This window comes from Solanum pennellii, chromosome 2 (genome assembly GCF_001406875.1).
Source record: "Solanum pennellii chromosome 2, SPENNV200".
NCBI classification, from domain to species: Eukaryota; Viridiplantae; Streptophyta; class Magnoliopsida; order Solanales; family Solanaceae; genus Solanum; species Solanum pennellii.
Window position 1 is genome coordinate 58,380,430 of NC_028638.1, and position 15,684 is coordinate 58,396,113.

The window sequence follows — 15,684 nt, forward strand, 5'->3', positions numbered from 1 at the left end:
AAACCCCCCCCCCCCCCCCGCCCCCCACATGTCTTGCTTAAACCTATAGGATGAATAAAAGAGAATTTCTCTTTCCATCTCACACTTTCCTCTAAAAAAAGAATACCTACATATTACTTTTCAGCCAGAAGAGAAAACACAGAGCTGTTTTAGTCTTTGGGACACATTGATAGCAACACTCAAATGTTACTGCAGTTCTCCTATTAGAAAGCTTCCTTTATATACTACTATACAAAAAACAAATACAACTTAAGAATACAAAATTCTGAATCTTAACATTCTTCAAAACTACCAGAAATTGTGTGTACAGAAGTTGACAACTGAATCCAAAAAAATATCATGATGAGAAGCCATTTTCACAGCAACATTATAACATTCAGTACCCTGAAAAACTATAGCTATGGTATTTCAAGAAGCACAATTCTTGTAAAAAGTATAACGCACCTTCAATAGAGTTACTAGGGACAAAAAGGGATTTACAGAAGTACCTGATGATGAGTCTCGAAAAACTTGATCACTTCCTCCATGTGATTCCGATAGAATCCCTGTATCATCCATCTAATATGTTAGAGATGCAGGTTTGGAATAAGTGAAAAATATCCAAAAAGTAAATATGGGCGATCTTTACCTCCACATATCCAAAAAAACCAGAGCTCATGTCACCTGCAGGGAAACCCATAGCTATGATGTTCTCGGTTATGTAAGTCATATCCAAATCAAATCCATCCTCCTGTTTTATTTAACCAGTTTACAACAATAATCAGCTAACATTGAGAAGTAGTAAATTCAAAAGACACCCGCTCCAAACAAAAGAAGATGAGAGGGCATCTCTATGGATATATATATTACTAATTAAGATTCTGCAGCATTAGGAAACATTGTACTGCACACAAGAAGCAAGCACAAATTGTTTCCACACAGCTTGTTTGCTACTTTTGGTGGGTAAAAATAATTTAAACGTCAGTCTAAAGTTTCAAGGAATGAACAAAGAAAAAGGATTTCTTGGGCTTTTATCAATATGATCATGGAGAGATTTGGAGTGATGCCTAGAGTTGCTAACTAAATGCTACTGAATTCGTATCTTATACGAGTAAGTAAAACTCTCAAGGATAATGTATAGAGTTGCAAACTAAATGGTATTGACTTCATATCTCATATGAATAAGAAAAACTTGAGACATAAGCAAAGCAGTGACATTCTCATCTACCTGGTATCTTCGTTTGTTTTGAGATACGGCATGTCGTGCCTTAACTTGCACAGCCTTCACAGCATTCAAAGATGTGTCAATTAGCCCTTTAGTGATTGATTCAAATACACCTGATTGTGTGGTTGGTGCGTTGCCTCCAGCGCGATCATTTGTCGCAGAAGCTTTTGAAGTGAATGACAAACCAAGTCCACTTGCAAAACGTGAGAAGGAAGATGTACCAGCATCTCCAACTGTTGACCCCTGCTGGCCAGGCGCTACAGGCTGCGGAAAGTTTAAGGTTTTTGCCCAAGATGATATGGTTGATGCAGGTGTCTTAGATGTGTTCTGAGCAGAACTATTATTCTGGGAAGCAATTGGCTTGGGAGCTTCAGCATCAGAAGGTTTAGCGGAGAGTTGTGGAGATGAACTAGTGGATTCAGATTCCATTCTGGAACCAAACAGAAAAAAAGAAAAGATTATCAGCCTTGAGAAGAACATCAATAAAGAATCAAATAGGTAAATAGGTGTCATCATATGGCACAGTTGAAATGGAACAACGATCTTAGTCATCAATCAATGCAGCTTAACCTTAAAAGTCTATTCATGCCATAGTAAATAACAAACTGTAAACATATTAACAGCAAGCTAAGTTTTAAAATTCAATATTGAATATTTGTTCCTCTCATTATTTGGATTTACATATTGATTTAAGCAAATTCAGTAGTCATCTTGTTTTCATCCTGTAACTTTTGTTGTCCATTCACTCATATTCAATGATAACAAAAACTGTTCGAGGCTAGTTTGACACTAGATAATCTATCAGAAGTCGAGATAACGAAAACCACACACTTAAGGAGCAGAAGACATTGCAACATGTTATAGCCTCCACTGCATTGTTTTTTCAAAAAACTAAAAGGAAATGCTAACCATGATTCCTTTACATGTACATGAGCTAAAAAGGTCAACAACGGTGACTATAATAATAACGCATCAATCTTGCAATTGCGACAGCCCTATAAGCAAAAAAAGAGGCCTAAAAGGTCCATATGGAGATTGGAGCCTAACAGTTGAACTACCAGTGAATTACGATTGGCACCTTCCTAGTGAATAATAAACATGGATCCAAGCTTTACGAAATGAAAATGAAATCCAGTGCAAGGTGAGAATTGTACATTGTGAATTCAGAAGAATCACGATGTGTACTGTCAAGTACAAATATAAGGAAATATAATTGAACCGGAAAATTCGGATCACTTACGGTCGGTTAATGAGACTGGAAATTGAACAGAAGCTGGTGCAAGCTCTAATTCCGTTTTCGAATTTCAAATGAATGCCCAGAACTCAGCCAACGGTTTCTACATTCAAGGTGGTGCAACGGTGGTGGCTGGTGGCTTCCGGCGACTTGTGCTGTTAGTTTGGACAAATTTATCCAGATCGCGGATCGTAGTTGTAGTCGAAGCTCAATTAAAATATATATATTTTTTATAAATGAGTTTCAGAGTTTCTTTTTTGTTAGATCTTCTTCCGGTTATTAAATGACTCTTCCTCCAATTTCCTCATCTTTTTACTTTTTGCCTTTAAATTATATCTGATTTTTTTTATTATTATTATTATATATATATATATATATATATATATTTACGTAGTCAATTTTCATTATAAATTTATCACGAATGACATTAATCTACGTGAAATAAAAATTATAACTTCTCTATTTATCTTTTATTAAAAAATTGTGTTAGTCCATAACTGAGATACGCATTTAGTTTTTCGATTTCATTTTGTACTATTTGCCTAGATTTTTCAATTTTTGATTTTGTAAAAGTGTAATTAAATTCGATCCAAAATAAATTTTATTTGATTTTGATTTCCCTCTATTCGGTTATGTCAATAAGTAATAACATAACCGGAATAATAATATTTAATCCCTTAAATATACTTTATAATATAAATCATAAGTAAAATTCAAAACACAATATATATAAGTATACTTTGTTCAAACATAAAATATAAATGTAATCATTATAAAAGACAATAATAAAAAAGGGGCAAAAGTTGGATCAAACATAAAATAGAAACACTTTATATTTTCTTTTTATGTTTCTACTATTGAAAAACCTCTAGAAAAAAAAATTGAATCTACCATAGCACGATCATTATTATCAAAGATATAGATTTTTAATATATCTCATTTATTTTGAGTTTTGAATTAGTCTTTATTAGTGTTATCATTGATCTGATACATCATTGTTACAATAACTTTTAATTTATGCAATATTAATGTTCATATTTAAGGTATTGATACATAACTTTAATGTTGTTGAATCTTTGATTAGTGTTTATCATGTTCATATTTAAGGTACTTGATACATGAACTTTGTGTTATTTATCACATGCACAAAAATGAAACTTTTTCGGAACAATAGCATGTATAATGTATTTTTTTAATTTTAAAATATTGTATTTCTCAAACAAATAAATAATAATGTATCATACACTAATTTTTTGTAGTTATGATTATAATTTCAAATTTATACTAAATATTTCTGATACATAACAATTACCAAATAATAATGTAAAAATTTCAAACTTAAAATCTTATGGGCAACACTTTCTTATTTAATGTATCTAGTAGAAATATAACACTTATCAATTTAAATTGAAAGGATCTTCATGATCTCAAACAAAATAAGATACATAAATAATAATGTATCATGCACTAATTTTTTAGTTATGATACGTAAATTCAAATTTATACTAAATGTATTCGATACATAACAATTACCAAATAATAATGTAAAAATCTCAAACTTGAACTCTTATGGGCAACATTTTTTTATTTAATGTATCTAGTAGAAATACAATGCTTATCAATTTAAATTGAAAGGATCTTCATGATGTATATTCTCAAAAGTTTTGATAATTTTGAATCAAAATTGAAAGAATCTTCAATGAAATAGGAAAATAATTTTGAATCTCAAAATTTTCGACAATCATAAATCATAATCAAAAGGATATTCTTTTTTTTAAAAAATAAATAAATTATCCAGTCTTATCTCTGGACAGTGTTATATTAAGCAAAAAGATACAGAGGGGGGCTAGGCCTTATCTCAAATACAACACATTTTGTGGTGATCACGTCACCATTGAATAAGCCATAAAATAGCCAAGCTTCTGGCGAAATTACCATTATATCCTTCATAATTTACCTCGCTTATTTAAAAAAAAATTATGAAACAGAGAGAAAGATGAAAAAGAAGAAATTCAATTTTTGAATTTTTTGGTTTGTTACACTAGGATTTTGAATTATTGACAGTAATTTGGGATGAAATAACGTAATTTATGGAATCTTAATTTGATTTCTGTCTTTTTTCCCCTTAATTAGTGCAACAAATAGATATTATGAAATCTTAATTTTCCGCTTTTGTGCAACAATTGATACATTAAGTATCAACAATAATGTATCTGAATCCTTAATTATGTATCCGAAATGTCTTAAAAATATGAGATTTATGTAATTACAAAAATAATAGGGATAGAAAGTAATTTAAATTTTACTCTTTAGTATTTATGTAACTTTATATTTTTTTTATCTCAGATTATGAGGTATAATTTAGATTTTGAGAATTAAATAATTGATAACTAAAATATTTTAAAAATATATTAAATAAAATTACAAATCAAAATAAACTCATCTGAATTTTAAAAATTTAAAATTACCACATAAATTGAGACCAAGAGTATATGTATTATGTGTTTTAAAATTAATTTATTACTTAAATCGTAATTATTTTTTGTGTTTTTTCACTTAGCTGTGAGTGTGAAGTATTTTCAAAATTGAAACAACCCTGCCGTACTTGAAAGAAACACTCTCTAACTCTATGGATATTAATACGGCCGGCGCCGGTGCCGGCGATGTTACTCCATCCGGTGCTTTTTGCCAATGGACTTCATCTGCTTCTCTCTCGTTCCAGCACTTTTTGGATAAAACGACGCCATATTTACTATACCGCTGGATTGCGTTTTTCTTCATCGCTGTCCTGTATGTCGTGCGAGTGTATCTGGTGGAAGGATTCTACGTTATCTCGTATGCCCTGGGAATCTATCTTCTTAACCTCCTCATCGGCTTCCTCTCGCCGCAAGTTGACCCGGAGTTACAGGATTTATCTGATGGCCCGACTCTGCCGACCCGAGAAACCGACGAATTCCGCCCTTTCGTTCGTCGCCTTCCTGAATTCAAATTCTGGTATGTTTTGTGCCAATTCCTTTGCTTCGTATATTTTGCAGCTTTTGTCGTCATAATTTCTAAGTTCTATATGGCCGATCAGAGACTAACCCTTGAATTAAATTTCCGCGCGCTGTACCTTCTGTTTGTTTTGGAAATATATACCATTTGTAGCACAGAGACGGGAGAAATGAAATGGTTGATTAGGATTTAGCACTCCTTCTCAAGTAGATTATACTGAAAATAGCAGTCAATCAGCAAATCTTTTAATATTGTACCTCGTTATATTTAAGTTTGAATCAAAATTCCTTTTCTCTTTATCTTTGATCTAGGAGCAAGTCTTTAAGGTTCCCATTGATTTTTTTTCTTTAAGTTAGACCTGCAAAGGCTTAGCTAGAAAAGTGAGGTTGAGACTTTTGATGGTTAACATGTGCTGTTTAGAGACAGCAGATTTTGATCATTGGGTTAAAAAAAAAAAGTTTCTTTGATTTTTAGTCTAGTACTGCAGATGTTGATTTTTGGTGAATGCATTTTTGTTAGTGAAAGATTTGATGTTGTATGTGAGATTGTCAATTTCCTCTGATCCTGCTCAGTGCTCTATAGTAAGTTTTAGTTCCAAACATGGTTCTTTCCAACTGTCAATGGTTATTATGTATCTTGAGCTAGATATAGACAGCAAGACTACTGTGATTCACAAAATTGTTTGCAATGAAGTGTGACAGATATTCTTTTGAATAAGGTAACATTTTATAAATAGAGAAATACACCACTTTTGCCTTAGGTCACGAAAGCAGTTAAAATCTTGTGTTAAGATTCATTATCAAGACAACTGAAGTTGGAGCCAGTAAAATCTGATCCTTTCCATCTCTGTCTCTCTCTTCAACACATTAGTGTGTGTGTCTAAGTGCAGAATTTTAAGCAAATTAGAACTGCCCCCACCCCCTGCACGCACACGCACACACACGAGAAAAAAGATATATGTTATACCTTATGCATGTATGAATTAATTAATGTATATGTAGTGAAGCATCATTGTAAAAGGGAAAAGGTCAGCAGAAAAATGAGCAACCGGGCATTGCTTTGATATTCATATAGTCAGTGATTATGTTTGGGAACCATGGTCTTGTCTATTTAAGAATCTCTCTATTTTTATGTATAAACCCGACAATTTGCAAATGTCAATTTATTCATTCGTCTTGATAATATATTTCCCTGTTCACTGATAAATCGACTAATTAAACTCACATTTCTATAATTGACTTGATCATCACGTATTTCTTGTGTTTGGGCTATGATGTTCATGTAGGAGTTAACGAAGTATGGATACCTTGCATGCATGATCAAGCTGATGTCCCTTCTGTTCTTAACTCAATGGGTGTTTGTCCTCTTGGTGGCACCGTCAGTAGTAGAAAATGCTTCCTCTGACAGCTGGTTGAAATTTCTAGCTAACCATTGGAGCAATTGATTGAACTCCAGAAGTATAATACTTTCTAAGTGCAATTTACACTTCCTTTCATAGATAGTTAAACATTCTGCTGGTAGAGTGGTGATAGTATGATAAGGTTCAAACTAAATAAGAAAACTACGTATTTAACAGGAATAAGTAGACTTACAAAATTAAACTTTCTTTATTCAAGCATAAGAGCGAACATTTCTACAAGAGAGAGGTTTTCCTTGTGATTTTCTGAGATGAAAATTGTAGGATGCCCTCTAATGGGATTACATGAAGCCTTTTATAGACTTGAAAGCGTAAAAGAAGAGATAAGATGGAATCTTTGCTTTTCTTCTATTGGTGATGGTTGTAGGGGCCATATGCCTTTCTTTTCCGAATAAGTCAAGAGACTTGAGATAAAGAAGGCATCTTCTTTTATAATGGTAGGGCCATGTGTCGTCTTTCTTTTCCGCATAGTCCAAAAGACTTTTGGTAGAAGAAGCAACTTTCTTAACGTGGCGGGTCCCTCTAGGGTCCATATGTTTAATCAGTAAAGATTCCGTTTCTTTGAAATTCCTTTACTTCTCCATAGACAATTCCGATTTTTAATCTCTGTCTTGAAGACTAATTATTCTGCTTTTTAATAAGCTCAATTAGGATTAATCAAATGGATTTAAATAAGACTGAGCTAGAGCCTTAGGATTTAACATGTCGCCATTATCGTCACTTTGTGACGAAGCTTCTTCAAGAAGTTGCTCGATCGCAGCTTGATCTGGATTAGCCTTTTCATTATCTAATTCAGATAATGCTTTTTCAAGGCGTTGTTTTAATTCACTCTTGGATGGTGAATCCTTGACTGGTGGCCTTTTAGAAGATGATGGAGATTCTCTCTTTGCAGGAGACCATCCTTTGATCCTTATCTCTTTAGAGAGATATTTTATCCTGTCAAATTCTGCAGTACAAAATGTCCAACTTATAATATAAGATAGACGTCTTTTAAAGAAGTACTTACATAATTTTATATGCTTTGGAAGGGTAGAGATGTTCTCATCAATTTGAAATTGAAGGTATCCATCTTCAAACCTTTTAGGCCTAACCTGTTTATTTCCTCCAAAGTAACTCCACCATTCGTAGAACCACCTGGGGATTACAGAAGTCGAGGCTTCTGTGCAATATTTGACAAACCACGAATGAGTGATTGGTCTAACAAATAAGAAGTTCATCCACGCATTCCTGTAGTCGAACCAATTAAATGTTTGGGGGTTAAATCTTTTAGAAAGATTTATAGGGGTAAGGAGATGATCAGTCAACCAGTTAGAGGGAGACAAAATCTTTTTAATTGTAAATTTCGAATAGGCAATGCTATCCGGGTCTGATTGATCTGCAAGTTCATGCTCGATTTCGATCGAACCTGTATCGATAAGAATGAATTCAAAATACCTTCTGGTTTTTAAGGCATTATCGCTATCTACACAATTCCTATTATTATAAACAGGTTTAAGTAGATTTCTAATTTCAAAATTTTCTAATTCCTTGTCAAGAGCAAGGATAGGGAGAGTATATAAAGGATATACTTCAAAATTTTCTTTCTCTGTGGAAAGAGCTTTTCCTGTAACCTTCTTAGTTGCCGGAGATACAGCTTCTGCAAAGTTTTCTGGTTGCTTCATTGCATAGCTTTCACTTGTTTGCTTTTGGGAAAATCTGAGTTTTCCCGAAGGAGATACAGAGGATTCTGGATCCTGAGAGAAAGGTTTCTTCAATACAAGCATGTTTGAAGAACTGCATTGTGGTAATGCTGTTTGATTAAGTGGTGGAAAATGAGCCAATGCTGAGTATCTATTTTGACTTAAGCTTGGCCTGATTGGATATGGATTTGCTCCAGGATTTAGTGCTGTAGGCCTGACCTGATTTGGATCTGGCCTAATTGTAAACGGATTTACTCCAGGAGTTGGTGCAATAGGCCTGGTTGGCCTAGTCTGTGGTTTTCCTCGATTCATTCTTTCCCTGCAAGAATTCACGAGTTAGAAAGTCTGGGAGAGAGTTTTCTTCTCCTTTAAGATATTCTATTTGAAAATCAAAACTGAATAATAAAGCTTGCCATCTAGCAAATATTTGTTTAGAGACAAGGTTCCTAACATCCTTTTCAAGGATCTCTTTAGCAGATTTACAATCTACTCTAAGCAAAAATTCCTTATTAACAAGATCATCTTGGAACTTAGTGACACACAAAACAATAGCAAGAATCTCTTTCTTAACAGTGCTATAATTGCTTTGAGCAGAGTTCCATATACCAGAAGTAAACCTAACAAGTTGTTCAGGTTCTTTTGGGGCTTTTCTTTGTTTAAGAATGCCACCATATCCTGAATCAGAAGCATCAGTTTCAACTATCATAAAACAATTAGGGTTAGGGATCCCTAAGCAAGGAAGACTTTTATCAAGTCTTTTAATATGAATAACAGCATCAGTTTGAAGCTTAGTCCAAGGAGGAGGAGAAGTCTTCAACCTGTCATATAATGGTTTGCAGATTTGCCTGATTTTAGGAATGAAGTCAGCCACATAGTTAAGACTTCCTAAAAAACGCTGCAACTGAGTTTTATCAATTATAATATCAGGGAATTTATCAGCAAAATCAATAGCTCTGCAAATGGGTATATAGGTTCCTTGAAATAAATCATGACCTAAAAATCTTATTTTTGTTTGAAACAACAAAATCTTTTTAGCACTAACGACAAGGCCATTGTGCTTAACAATATTAAAGAATGTATTTAAATGTTTAAAATGAGAATCAATGTCCTCAGAAAATATTAAGACATAATCAATATAAACTATTGAAAACTGGCTAATATGATTAAAAATGGAATTCATTATATTTTGAAATTCTGATGGGGCATTCTTGAGCCCAAAAGGCATAACGTTCCATTCATATTGTCCAAAGGGGACATTGAAAGTAGTTTTATATTTATCTTTTTCAGAAATTTGGATTTGCCAAAAACCTGATTTCATATCAAACTTGCTGTAAACATTAGCTTTAAAAGTTCTTTTCAAAAGATCCCTCTTATTAGGAATCGGATATCTGATCCATTTTAAAGCCTTGTTTAAAGGTTTGTAGTTTATAACTAACCTTGGGGCTCCTCTTTCTTTTTCTGCTGCATTGTTGACATAGAAAGCTGAACAGCTCCAAGGGGACTTAGAAGGGCGAATAATCTTGTTATTCAAAAGAGAGTTAATTTCTGTTTTACAGATTTCCACAAGATCCTGATTCATTTGAATAGGCCTAGCTTTCGTGGAAATGGCCTATTCATTGAATCCATCAATGTATGGAAGTTCAACAGTGTGGGATTTTCTGTCCCAAAAAGAGTTAGGAAAATCAGAGCAAATTTCTTTTTCAAAAATCCTTTTTAGGTTTGAAATTTTAGAGATCATTCCCGGGGTTTCTAAAATTTGCTCAATTTTTTGATATTTAATATCATCTTTGAGAAAACAGACCTGCTGAGATAAATTATTCAATTTAAAAGCAGTTTTCTTATGAATAAAATTTCTTTCATCTTCTGAAAGGGTTTTAATAAAGGGGAAGGAAATATTTTTTCCCAAAATAGTAGTTTTGATAGCATCAAAATCTGAAATATAAGGTTTTATCTGAGTAATAAAAGGAATACCCAAAATAATATCTTCATTGATATTTTTAGTAATAACAAAATCATTTGTCAGGCAAATACCATTATTACAAATATGAGCATTATGTAATTTATAATCAATAATAATACGCTCACCAGTGGCGCTGTATAACTTGGTAGTACCTTTCTGCAGATACTTGGTAGGGATCAATCCTTCAACTATGCAGTTTCGATCTGCACCACTGTCTAATAAGGCAATCTTATTGAGGACCAGATTATCATTGACTACAAGCCTTATCATAATATGAGAGCTTTGAGGTCTAATTTTAGTGATCATTGTGACTCCTGCTGAGTCATCATCGTCACTATCCAGATGATTAGAGGATTCTCCTAAATCTTCAGGGGAAGCCTTTCTAGAGGAGGTTTCAAGTACTTTATTAGCTAGATCATTTATCTCTAGGCAATGAAGTCTGGATTTAATGTCTCTGATTTCCCTTTTCAGAGCATTAACTTCTCCTCTGAGCTCATCGATTGAAGGTTTTCCTTCTTGGAATCAAACCTACTCATAATCTGTTTCATACTGAAAGGTTCAACATGAGGCCTTTCTTCATGTTGATGCTTGGTGACTAATTTTTGTAATTCAAGAAGATACTTTCTTCTAGCATCTTCGTCTTGAATATGTTCGATGGTTTCGAACAGTGTTTCAGTGGTTTTTTCTGAAAGCACGCTAACAGCTCTAGAGCTGCAAAGGCAAAATGGTCCATGACAATCACAGGTTGTCTCATCATCTGAGTTCTGAGCAACATTAAGGAATTCTTCATCGCTTTCTTCTGAAGATTCCCCTGATTGGATAGATTCAGTATCAGATTCTGATTCCTCTTCCTCAAGGATAGAGAAGAGCTTGTTTTTTTAGTTTCTTCATCAACTTTGAGAAGACTAATCTTTTTCTTATTCCTTGAACATTGGTTTGATCTATGTCCTTTCTTTCCACATGTCCAGCATGTGTCTTCTGTAGAAGACTCCTTTTGAGTTTTCTTCTTCTTAGGCTTATGATCCTTAGTCTTTGTTGATCTTTTCTTATAAACCCTCTGACTCCCTTGACGGGTATTTTTATCAGCTTTCTTTGCTGAAGGCGGCTTAAGGGCAGGAAATCCAAAGTCTTGACAAAAGCTTCCTAATTCAGCTGATGTCATTCTTTTATCATTCTTAAGTTGTTCTCTTAGCTTAAGATCTGTACATAATTCCATAGCAACTATGGTTACGACGCTGATCAAATCACCATAAGACAGAAGGTTGTAAGGAATCTTTCCATCGCATCTGTCTTTGATCTTAGTTCTTACCTTCTCAGCGAAGTGTGAGGGTAATCCATTGATAAACCGTTCTTTCCAATAATCATTGTTACAATCTTGCCTGATCATAACTTTGGTTATAAACATATCTTTATACCATTTCCAATCTGTAAGCTTCTTACAGTATAGGTTGTTAAGAATCTCAAGACTTCTATCTTGAAAAAGTCTAGGTTCTCCAACGAAGTGTTTGGCGATGCTATATACCAAAGTGGCAAATGCATCTTCTACAGGAATTTCTGTAGAAATACCTTCTTCTTCTTTAACCACTGTTTTTAAGACTGTGGCGTTAAAAATGGTGTTTTTATCTTGATCCGTTAGATAATTGTCCCACCAATTTTTTAACGTTCCTGTAAAACCTGCTATTACCCTGTGGGTAGCTTGTTTGTCAGAAGCACCTCTTAATTTATAGGCTGTTATAGAAATTCCTATTTCTTGTAACTTGTTATAAATTTGTCCTTCTGCCATACCATCAATGTTCCATTCGGTTATGCCGTTTCCATCGGCATGAGAGTAAGGATGAAGATGACTTTCTTCGAACTGGATGTCAGGAAAGGAAGGTCGGGGATAAAAGTTTCTCCTATTGGGAAACCTACTGTCAGACTAAATAGCACTAAGCTTATTCCCTTTGGTAACATTAAGCTTGGAGAGCTGTTCACGGATTCTTTCAATGAGGCTTGAATTATCGGCCTCTTTGCTTAGATCTGGGAAGTTCTCTTTGGAAAACTCAGGTACCTTAAAAATGGGGATGGTTTCACCTTTTTCAAAAGTCTTGGAAGAACTAGGTTTTTCTCCTATCTGATAAGATTCCTTTTTCTTGGTGGATTCTTCTATTTGTCTAGAGACGACATGGAGAATCTGATTGGTATAATTGTTTTGCTCAAGAATACGGTTAATGTCTTCTGTATTAACCAAGGCAGTACTTTTTTCTATGTTCTTTTTGAAGGGAGAAGCAATGATAACGTCCTTTCGGTACGGAATCTTTAACCCTTCAAGAGGAGGAGTGATGCTTTCCACAACATCATTTCTAGTATGCCATTTGTTGACAAGAACTTGGAGAGATGATTTGGTATCATCAATTTGTCCTGAGAATTCAAACCATTTGAAGAATTCTACTTCAGCTTTGAATCTCTTCATGTCGATATACCATTTGTCTCTAAAGGACTTCCTTTTGGATAATGGGTAGGTAGCTTTATACCAATCTACCTTTTGTTTATGCTCAGGGAGTTTCCACCATTGATTGAGGATCCTTTTATCAGGGATAAAATCTTCTTCAGTAAGAACTCCAAGGGAACTTCTCTTAGGTTCTTCTGGTTTCATATCACTGGGAGTAGGACTTCCAATATCTTCATAATAGACCTTGGGGATGTTTTGCAAGAAATCTACCCCCCGAAGTTTTCCCTTATCGATAGGTTCTTCAATGGAAATAGAATCTCCTTCGCTAGGTTCATTTTCCCCCCGGAAAAAGGAAGAAGGTCTGGCCGAAGACATTCTTCTACTTGAAGAAGCTTGGCTGAAAGAATTGGATCTTAGAAACTTAAGGTTAACAGATCCATCTGGAAACTGAATTACTCGGTCAAGATGAGATTTTTCAGCTTGAACAGGTAAAGGGTTGGTTATTGATTGAAAATTCCATTCTTCGTCTGTGAGAATGTCATTCCACTTCAATAATCTGGGAACAAAGGTAGTACTATGTTGTTGGTTTGCTTCCATAGGCATAGTAAAACCTTTAGAACTAACCTTAAGAGCCTTTGGGGCTATAGTGGTTTTCATTAGCTTGTAATACACCCTGTATATTACAGCTATTTCTCTGGTGTCAACCTTACTATTCATGTTCTTGGTTTTGACGTTGAGCGTCAAAGTATCCATGATATTAGGGTCGTTAATATCAACAGAATAGTTAGGATAACAGTTGAAGTAAACCGGGCCATCTGCAAGGTTACTTTCGAGAATTCCTAACAAAGAATCATCAAAATTTAACAGTCTATCATCACGCAAGAGAAGACAGATAGAAATATTTAAACCTTTTCGGAATAGAGGCTTAACAGCAACTTGAACAAGACCGATATGAAGAAATTTAAAATCTTTTTTATAACGATCAATATCAGCAGCAATTAGTAATTTAATAGATTCAAGACTATTATTAATAGCAGTAGTTTGTTCACAAGTTTTAATATTAAAACGTTTGAACAAAGAGAAATTTCCTAACTGATAAATCTTTTCAAAGGACTCTCGAGGGATGTCCCAATTTTGCAAATCATTTTCTATTTTTGAAATAGAAACATTAACAGAATTAACGATATTAGAATTCATGAGAAAAGTACTGTCCTATGGAAGTATGCATACGATGAATAAATCTCTAGAATAAGTATATAAGAGAATACTAAAATCATGTTGGCATAATATCTTATAAGTCATGACAATAAAAAGTCAAATTATCTTGGATTTTACTTGAAATCGTTGAGAGGTTTTGGTAGTAGAAACGCCCTGGATCTTGCTGCCTCTCCTAGGTCTTACTACGATCCCTCTCTGGCTACTCTACTTAAAGTCAACATTACTTGACAACCTCATCTCAACAGGCATTCAAAACCTCAAATATAGACTTTATATGTATGATAAAGAGATTATAACATAATAACAGTATTCAAAAATATACCGTATTCTAAAAATTATTCAAAGTATATGAACTTCCTGGACAGCGAAGTATTTAGCTACACATGCTTACATACAACATGGCTCTGATACCATAAAGGAGCGGAATTAAAGGAGAAGAAAACTCTCTCCCAGACTTTCTAACTCGTGAATTCTTGCAGGGAAAGAATGAATCGAGGAAAACCACAGACTAGGCCAACCAGGCCTATTGCATCAACTCCTGGAGTAAATCCGTTTACAATTAGGCCAGATCCAAATCAGGTCAGGCCTACAGCACTAAATCCTGGAGCAAATCCATATCCAATCAGGCCATCTGCAAGGTTGAAGTAAACCGGGCCATCTGCAAGGTTACTTTCGAGAATTCCTAACAAAGAATCATCAAAATTTAACAGTCTATCATCACGCAAGAGAAGACAGATAGAAATATTTAAACCTTTTCGGAATAGAGGCTTAACAGCAACTTGAACAAGACCGATATGAAGAAATTTAAAATCTTTTTTATAACGATCAATATCAGCAGCAATTAGTAATTTAATAGATTCAAGACTATTATTAATAGCAGTAGTTTGTTCACAAGTTTTAATATTAAAACGTTTGAACAAAGAGAAATTTCCTAACTGATAAATCTTTTCAAAGGACTCTCGAGGGATGTCCCAATTTTGCAAATCATTTTCTATTTTTGAAATAGAAACATTAACAGAATTAACGATATTAGAATTCATGAGAAAAGTACTGTCCTATGGAAGTATGCATACGATGAATAAATCTCTAGAATAAGTATATAAGAGAATACTAAAATCATGTTGGCATAATATCTTATAAGTCATGACAATAAAAAGTCAAATTATCTTGGATTTTACTTGAAATCGTTGAGAGGTTTTGGTAGTAGAAACGCCCTGGATCTTGCTGCCTCTCCTAGGTCTTACTACGATCCCTCTCTGGCTACTCTACTTAAAGTCAACATTACTTGACAACCTCATCTCAACAGGCATTCAAAACCTCAAATATAGACTTTATATGTATGATAAAGAGATTATAACATAATAACAGTATTCAAAAATATACCGTATTCTAAAAATTATTCAAAGTATATGAACTTCCTGGACAGCGAAGTATTTAGCTACACATGCTTACATACAACATGGCTCTGATACCATAAAGGAGCGGAATTAAAGGAGAAGAAAACTCTCTCCCAGACTTTCTAACTCGTGAATTCTTGCAGGGAAAGA

The 15,684-nt window shown here is 34.1% G+C and overlaps 3 protein-coding genes across 8 annotated transcripts in view; 1 reads left to right on the forward strand and 2 right to left on the reverse strand.

Moving 5' to 3' along the window:
* Window positions 1–2,729, reverse strand: part of LOC107011991 (phosphatidylinositol 3,4,5-trisphosphate 3-phosphatase and protein-tyrosine-phosphatase PTEN2A-like) — a 5,924-nt gene extending 3,195 nt beyond the window's left edge. The window contains exons 1-4 of one of the 2 annotated variants that reach the window (XM_015211692.2): window positions 2,445–2,729; window positions 1,208–1,634; window positions 629–730; window positions 489–545 (exon numbers count right to left, since the gene is read on the reverse strand). In XM_015211692.2, coding sequence (XP_015067178.1) covers window positions 489–545; window positions 629–730; window positions 1,208–1,633 — 585 coding nt within the window. In that variant the 5' untranslated portion in view covers window position 1,634; window positions 2,445–2,729. The remainder of the gene's footprint in view (window positions 1–488; window positions 546–628; window positions 731–1,207; window positions 1,635–2,444) is intronic. The other variant, XM_027914493.1, reaches the window with a different exon arrangement.
* Window positions 2,730–4,977: 2,248 nt separating this feature from the next.
* LOC107011072 (protein RER1A-like) overlaps window positions 4,978–15,684 on the forward strand; it is a 14,272-nt gene continuing 3,565 nt past the window's right edge. The window contains exons 1-2 of one of the 2 annotated variants that reach the window (XM_015210396.2): window positions 4,978–5,432; window positions 14,617–15,675. In XM_015210396.2, coding sequence (XP_015065882.1) covers window positions 5,068–5,432; window positions 14,617–14,785 — 534 coding nt within the window. In that variant the 5' untranslated portion in view covers window positions 4,978–5,067 and the 3' untranslated portion in view covers window positions 14,786–15,675. Of the gene's footprint in view, window positions 5,433–14,616; window positions 15,676–15,684 lie in introns of those variants that run through there. The other variant, XM_015210395.2, reaches the window with a different exon arrangement.
* LOC114075951 lies at window positions 6,037–10,059 on the reverse strand. Of its 4 annotated transcripts, none has more exons than XM_027914122.1 (2): window positions 7,941–10,059; window positions 6,037–7,795 (listed from the first exon to the last, which is right to left on the reverse strand). In XM_027914122.1, exons 1-2 carry the CDS (start codon window positions 8,838–8,840, stop codon window positions 7,781–7,783), a joined length of 915 nt encoding a protein of 304 aa, XP_027769923.1. In that variant the 5' UTR covers window positions 8,841–10,059; the 3' UTR covers window positions 6,037–7,780. The 4 variants fall into 4 exon arrangements, with proteins under 4 accessions (XP_027769923.1, XP_027769922.1, XP_027769921.1 ...); XM_027914121.1 differs by having other exon boundaries at window positions 6,037–6,943; window positions 7,025–10,059; XM_027914120.1 differs by having other exon boundaries at window positions 6,037–6,946; window positions 7,025–10,059.